The sequence below is a fragment of the Setaria viridis genome, chromosome 4 (genome assembly GCF_005286985.2).
Source record: "Setaria viridis chromosome 4, Setaria_viridis_v4.0, whole genome shotgun sequence".
Lineage (NCBI taxonomy): Eukaryota > Viridiplantae > Streptophyta > Magnoliopsida > Poales > Poaceae > Setaria > Setaria viridis.
Window position 1 is genome coordinate 9,679,555 of NC_048266.2, and position 7,310 is coordinate 9,686,864.

At 45.0% G+C, this 7,310-nt stretch overlaps 1 protein-coding gene across 1 annotated transcript; it reads right to left on the minus strand.

Moving 5' to 3' along the window:
• Window positions 1–4,747: 4,747 nt before the first annotated feature.
• On the minus strand, window positions 4,748–6,458 carry LOC117854221 (anthranilate O-methyltransferase 1). Its single transcript, XM_034736523.2, has 4 exons — window positions 6,301–6,458; window positions 5,814–6,203; window positions 5,319–5,573; window positions 4,748–5,107 (listed from the first exon to the last, which is right to left on the minus strand). Exons 1-4 carry the CDS (start codon window positions 6,373–6,375, stop codon window positions 4,748–4,750), a joined length of 1,080 nt encoding a protein of 359 aa, XP_034592414.1. The 5' UTR covers window positions 6,376–6,458.
• Window positions 6,459–7,310: the final 852 nt, after the last annotated feature.

Here is a 7,310-nt window from a genome sequence, read left to right on the forward strand (position 1 = left end):
GGCATTGGTGCATTGTAGATGGGACACAGCAATTCGCGTGTATCCAATCGCGTCCGAGCAACATGTTGTGGGACCCTTTGCCATTAATAATAAATAAAGTAGTGGGAAGGGTCTTACTGCCGATGGTGAGGTCGACGCAGAGCGCTCCGCGCACGGAAGACACGTTGCCCTCGAAGTTCTTGGGCATCATGTCCATCTTGGTTAGATCCTCATCGCTTTTACCCAGCTTTTGGAACATGGCGTACGGCATGATGTTGACTACAGCGCCTCCATCTACTAGTAGCCTGGTGACGGTCGACCGTTGACGTGCCCTTTGAGGAATAGTGCCTTGAGGTGTTGTCATTTTTCATCTTCGGGTTTCTCAAAAGTGGCTGTCATCAGCTCCAAAGCCAATTGCGCCATCTGTTCCTCCATCTTCGTCATGTCATACCAATCAGCGGGAGCCATGAACTCCATCGGCAAGATGAACACCATGCTGACGTCAGCTGCCGATTCCTGGTTGCCATCTTCCTCATTGTTGTTTCTTTTGGGGCGCCAGACTTGAGACCTGTCATCCTTCTTATCCACCATCTGCCTCTGCTTTTCTTCCTGTTGTTCCCATTGGCGCAGGCATTGGATTCTTCATTTTTGGGATTTGGTCAATCCATCAGGGCACCACCTGAGGTTCAACGGTTTGGCCGGCGGTCTGGCGTGTTCCCAGTCTGGTTCCCATCCCAGGGGATTTTCATCTGATACCCAAGCATTGGCCATCTCTTCTAGCCGATCGTGTGCGCTGACTCTGCCTCCTGGTCGGTCGTGCTGGTCAGATCTGCCCCCCGGCCTATCATATTGCTCGTGTATGTCCCTTGGCCGATCATATCGGTCAACTCTGCCCCCCAGCTGATCACGCACTGAAAGGCGCCGATCCTCTTGCTCGCGCTAGTTTCTACTGATTGGCTCTGATCCTCTATCCTTGTAGCGAGACCTCTTGAACGGGCGATTATTGCGATATGGACCACTGCACTCCGGGCAATTATCGGCTGATGGCAACCTGAGGTTACTTTCCCAGCAATGGATGAAGAACGGGCATCGCCAATGATCTTCGTGTCATCATATTATTTCTTCGCAATATCTCGAAATTTCCTGCTGCCGTTGATATTTATCAAGCAAAAATTGGGAAGTAATAGGTCTGCGATGCCTTTCCAATCCTTCACCCTTATCGTCAACCTGTCGCTTCCCTGTGACATCTTCCACAGTAGCCTGATTTTTGGGGTCCACAATGCCACTCCTTTTAGCCGATTCTGACGTCAGCACCTTGGTTTGAAGCGCGTTTCTTCCCGTATCAACCATGTTAGTGGGAAAAGGATGCTGATCAATCTTCATTGGCTTTGCTGGCTTTGTCGGGACCTCGAACTTGAGCCTACCTTGCTCGATGGCCGATTGTATCTGCTGACGGAAGATTTTGCACTCGTTCGTGTCGTGGGACATGGCATTGTGCCATTTGCAATACTTCATCTTTTTTAGCTGCTCGGCCGATGGGATCATATGATAGGGTGAGAGTTTGATCTGCCCCTCTTGGAGAAGTAGGTCGAAAATTTTGTTGGCGTTTGACGTGTCAAAACCGAACGCCTCCGGTTCCTTTTTCCCGAAAGGACACGATAACGGTTTTTTTCCTTTAACCCACTCTGCTAGGCCGATTTCTGCTTCCTCCTCACATTCAGATCCCTCTAAGTACGCCACCTTCTTCTGAAAATTTCTTTGCTGATCAAAGGGGCGTACTTCTTGACCGGACAATCGATGGACGATCTGACTCAGACTCTCGAACGCCTGGGAAGCGTATTTTTCCTTGATATGTGGCAGGAGGCCTTGGAAGGCGATGTTGGCCAGCTGCGCATCGGTCAGGACCAGGGTGTAGCATTTGTTTCTGACTTCCTTGAACCTTTGCACCTAATTGGTCACGGGTTCGTCGCTCCTTTGCCTGAGGCTGGTTAAATCTGAGAGCTTCATCTCATGGACTCCCGCGTAGAAGTATTTATGGAACTACTTTTCCAGGTTGGCCCAAGTAACTATGGAATTGGGCGGTAGCGTAGTGAACCACTAGAAAGCCGACCCAGACAGGGACGATGAGAACAGATGCACCCGCAGAGCATCTTGTGTAGCCGCCTCCCCACATTGGATGATGAATCTATTTACGTGCTCCACAGCTGAGGTGTCATCTAGCCCTGAAAACTTGGTGAAGTCGGGAACTTTGTACCGATGGGGAAACGGCAGTAGATCATAGGTAGGCGGGTATGGCGTTTTGTACGTGTAAGTTTGTACCTTCAGCTTCAACCCGAACTAATCTTGAATCACCTCCGCTATCCTTGCCGTCCAGTCCACTTGCTGCTGATGGATTACCAGCTGGGGAATTGGCACATGTTGGTGGATCAGCGGCGGGATGGCCGGGTGATGAATGAAAGTGTGCGGCGGATTCTGTGGTAACGTGGCCGGCTGAGCGGTTGACATTTGGTGGCGCAGCGAACCGGCCGTCTCATCGTATAGTATCATCGGTCCCGCACCTTGGAGCGCCTCAGCAGCGTCTGCCCCCCCTGCCGATTACTGACGTGGCAGGTTGATACTGTGGAGGAGTCGGCCGAATGGCCGATTGGAATGGTGCCTGGATCGGGGGGCCTCCATAGCCGGTCGATTGATCTAGAACGGCCACTGTCGACGGTGCCCCCCAAGGCACTGAATTTGATGGCAATGATTGTGCGAAGGAAATCTGAGCAGGTTGAGGTGGCACTTGTGACTAAAAGTATGGCGCACCGTTATATCCTGGATGCATTGAAGGCAGTGAAGCATTGTGCCCTCCATGTTGAGTTGGCATCGGCTGAGGAGCCGAGTGAGATGTGCTGGCCCTGATATCCTTGGGATACGCCATTGGCTAGGGAGCTGATAACGACATTGTATACCGTGTTGGCCATCACTGGGGATTGATCAATGAAAGCCTGGTAGACGGACTGCTGAACCATATCGGACATCTTGCCCGAGTCCTCGGCGATGGTAATTTGCTGGGGATTTGGGAAAGGAGCTTTCTTGATGGTCTCCCCACTCCTGGTACGACTGAAAGATTGCAGGCATGTTTTCCGGTATTGTTCTATCTGCTTTACCAACTCTTCTTTCTGGTCATCCTTGAGATCTGCTTCTGTCACTTCGATGACATTGTCCTTGGAGATTTCGGCAGCTTTCGACATGTTGGAGGTCGAAGTGGCCCCACCGAGCGTGCTAAAAGTGTGTTGGCGCTAAAAGTCAGCCGATTGACCTTCAGCGTCGGACACACGACCCGGGAGAATCTGCTTAGCTCCTGTTCGCATGGCGTGCCAGCCAATCTGACCTGTTGATTGGCAAGGAAGGAAACGTGTCAAATTCCAGGGGTTCCGATCGGCTAAGGTTCGGATCTCAAAAAGCGTATCAGCAAATCGGCCGATTTGCTATAAAAAGATAATTAGCTATAATACAGCCGACAATCATATAGCGATTGTAAAGAAAACTACTAAAGTAAACTAGACAAAGCTACGAAAGCAATACTTGAAATAGATCTAATCGGCTATATGACAATGGGAATGAAAATAACAACAACAAAGCTGACAGTTCAAATCTCAAGCTGGATAACTGAAGATAAAACTAGAACAGATAAAACCTATAATTCTAGTAAATATCGATAACTGGTGAATAAATCTAAATGAAACGACAGCGATGCGCCCGAAGTTAAAGCTTAGATATTACTCGATAAGCGGAACTTACGAAATCGGCCGGAGATCGTGTCGATGCAGCCCTGCCAACCCGTACGAACTCGTGAAAGAAAAGTATTGGCGAAGTCGTCGACTTGAAAGTAAAGTGTGATGAAAAAGTAGATTTGTTTGTATTGATTGATGTGTTCTTTACAAATCTCTAAAGGCCACTATTTATAGCCAATTACAACCAATTTCCTAACCGACTAGGATATATTTCTAATCTTAAACGAAAATGAATATTTACAATCACAACTCGAACCGGAGTTGGTTATTATACTCTTGCGGGCCAATCTTTCTTTATCTTCTTCCTCTGATCCACTTTAAGCCCATATTGGCCCAATCGCTCCAGCCTTCCAGTCGGCCGATCTCCAACTCCATCCGCCAAAATACTGTAGCGCCAATCAGCTGATTCCCAATCGTGACCTTTTAATCTGCCGCATCGGCCAGTCCTTTCCTTCCTTGATGCCGATTCCATACGTGTCAAAATCTGGCGTCAACAGGTACATATTCTAATTTGTTTTCCATATGTGCATGCGCAGTATGTGAGATTCGAATCCACACTCTCAAACTTTACCCTTAGCATCTCACATACACAGCACATGTGATAGAGTTAGATATACTTTACTTTTGAAGTAACTGTGGAGGATCATTTAGTACTGGGTCATAACACACCAACCGATACTAAAAGGCTTCTGAGGACCCCTAAATTTGAACTTGGTACTAATATTAGCATTAATACTGAGTTAAAATATGAACAGTACTAACGCATTGAACGAATGGTCGTTTTTCTAGTAGTGATAGTTCAAAGCGTACGATGGGAACACGAACACCTAGAATACTAATATTCTTGTTTTGCAAGAAACATAACATATTAATATACCATGGTAACATCTCAAAATTGCTTTGCGAACAATCAAATCATCATACCACAAAATCAATGAAACTAAAATACACGAAGATAAAGATGGGAAAGATCAATAACATGTGCAGTATGCCTATCTTCTTTGCAAGGACAGGACCATGACTGAGTACTTGCCCTTCTCCCTTTCCAGATACTCTGCTACCTTGCTTGCATATTCTTTGAAGAGGGCATCAAGAATGGATTCACCGAAGTGGCTTACAAAAAGAGTTTCCATCACAGCCCTTATGCACTTTGCGACATTCACCCCACTCTGGATGTTATCTTGCACATTGTCATCTTCGGAGTCGTCATAAGGATCCCAGTTTGACTCAAATAGTTTAATTTCATTGATGTCAAACAGCCCAGTCTGCTTGATAGCTGCCTTCACTTCATCAATGGACGCCCCAAAGATTGGTAGATTGAAGGAGTTCAGTTTATCTTCCTCCACGAGGTCCTTTTACAAGATATATATACATTAAAGTGAGCTTAGTTCCAATATTAACTCTTCTTTCATCAAAATAAAGCAACCATAGATTTTACTGAAAATAAAGCAACCATTTTTACTGAACTGATTTATAATCGTTTGCATTCTACTCCAAGAATAGTAGTCATACAAATTTTTACATACTGCATACTACTATATTTTTGCATTATAACATATGTACCTTCTCAACAAGAGACTGAAGAGATTGTGCGAGTAGTTCGCAAAGATAGTTCAAATTGCCACTGTATAGATCCTCTTCCTTCCTCCCAAGAAAAGTCAGAACCATTTGCCCGCCAACCACTAGTTCATCATACCGCAGCTCAAGGAATAAGATCAAGTCCTTCTGAAATTGCTCTTGGTACAATTTCACCACAGACAGTGGTGTGGCCTTTGCAATGTAAATGTTTCTCTTGTTGCCGTCTAACCCATCAGGAAGCTGAATGGCATACAGTGCCAATCTTCTTAGCACATTGATGATCAAGAAAGAATATGTACTCCCTCAATCCCAAATTGTAGGTTATTTTGATATTTCTAGATTCATAACTTTTACTATGTATCTAGATATAATTGTATATTTAGGTGCATAGCAAACTTTATGAATCTAGAAATGTCAAAACGACCTATAATTTGAAACGGAGGGAGTATAAAACACTAAATTACTCAGCCTGAATTGTACCTGAGAACGCCAATGGAGGCTATAGGATGAGTGAAAGAGATGAACGCTTTGGGAAGGGAAAAGCCTAGTGTAGTAGGACCCGGATAGCCCAGCAATATGGAATGGAAGCCGTCTTTCTCCCTTGTGACATGCTGTAACTGAGCTCTTGAACCGTTCAGCTGATCGGAACACATGGCTGAAGTCGTTGCCCGGCAGATCATTGAGGAAGAATTGGATCTCCGGCACATTATGGCTGCTACTGGCTTTGATCACCTCCGAGAGGAAGATGAGTGTGTTGTCACCCGGACCGCAGCCTAGGTCACAAACCACCAGATTTGGAGGGAGGAGAGCAGAGCAAACTTGTCTCACAGCCTCCTCGAGCACTGATTTAGTCTCGAACAAAGCTTTTTGCTAGGACATACAGACGGAAAAATAGAAAGGTAAGATGGAGAGTACTTTTTATCACGCATGTTTGCTAAGAGAGAAATAGGGAATTCCAGGTACAAACTTGAAGTCTGGAGTTAGTGGTGTAGCTGGTTTCTTCATCTCCTTCCACCATATGGAAGTCACGCTCCATGCTCATGATATGCCTTCCACCAATGGGTTCATCACGTTGTGGAAACTGGAGGGCACCATGACCCTTCCATATATATGTATTGGAGTACTCCTTCCGACCCGAATTATAGTTCGTTTTAGATTTTCTAGATACATAGATATTATTATACAATTAGATATAAAGTATATTTAAGTCCATAACAAAATCTATAATTTTAAAGAAGTCAAAACAACCTATGATTTAGAACAGGAAGTACATGATTAAAAAAATAACTTTCCATATATAGGAATGAAGACATGCATGGTGCACCTGCCTACTTTCAGATCAATCGCGGAATCGCCAGATAGGAGCTCAGCTCAGTAATAAAGAATGTACTAAACGATTCCACGATCTGACGATACACCCTCACCGAAATCCAGGGTGCTGTCCGGATCTTATCTCCTGGCACCTACGTTTAATTTGATGGTTTTTGTCAGGCATATAGAACTGCGTACCTCGCAGCGATCTGAAAATTTGTCAAAGATCACGAGTTTTAGCCCGATGGCGTCTTACAAGTTGCACAGGCCCATTTAGCCATGTCGGCCGAACCGTGCAGACCACTTCATTTTTGTATTTTATAACGAGGCGTTGTCCAGCTTGCATAATGTAATGGTTCTGTAAGAACATGACCTCATTAGGCTATTGTTTGTAATTTTGGTAGTCATTGAGACTAATGGCTTATCTAGCATATATCTTGTAGGTTTTTTAGGTTCTAAGTATGCAAACCAAACCAAAGCAAGGGCCAAATCATGATATTCAAGTGATCCAAATGATGGTATTTTCTGTATCCAAATGGTGGTATTCAAGTGACCAAGCTACGGTATCTAGGATTATTCTATGATATTCAAGTGTCCAAATGATAGAGTGTTGGTATTACTTAACGTTAAGAATAAATCTGCAAGCGCACGGATATACCATTGTAG

Excerpts from the sequence above, each read along its gene's own strand:
- LOC117854221 (XM_034736523.2), bottom strand. The coding sequence starts at position 6,375 with ATGAGCATGGAGCGTGACTTCCATATGGTGGAAGGAGATGAAGAAACC. Across the intron at positions 6,204-6,300 it reads CCACTAACTCCAGACTTCAA|CAAAAAGCTTTGTTCGAGAC; the intron begins GTTTGTACCTGG and ends TGTATGTCCTAG. Across the intron at positions 5,574-5,813 it reads GCCTCCATTGGCGTTCTCAG|CTTCCTGATGGGTTAGACGG; the intron begins GTACAATTCAGG and ends TATGCCATTCAG.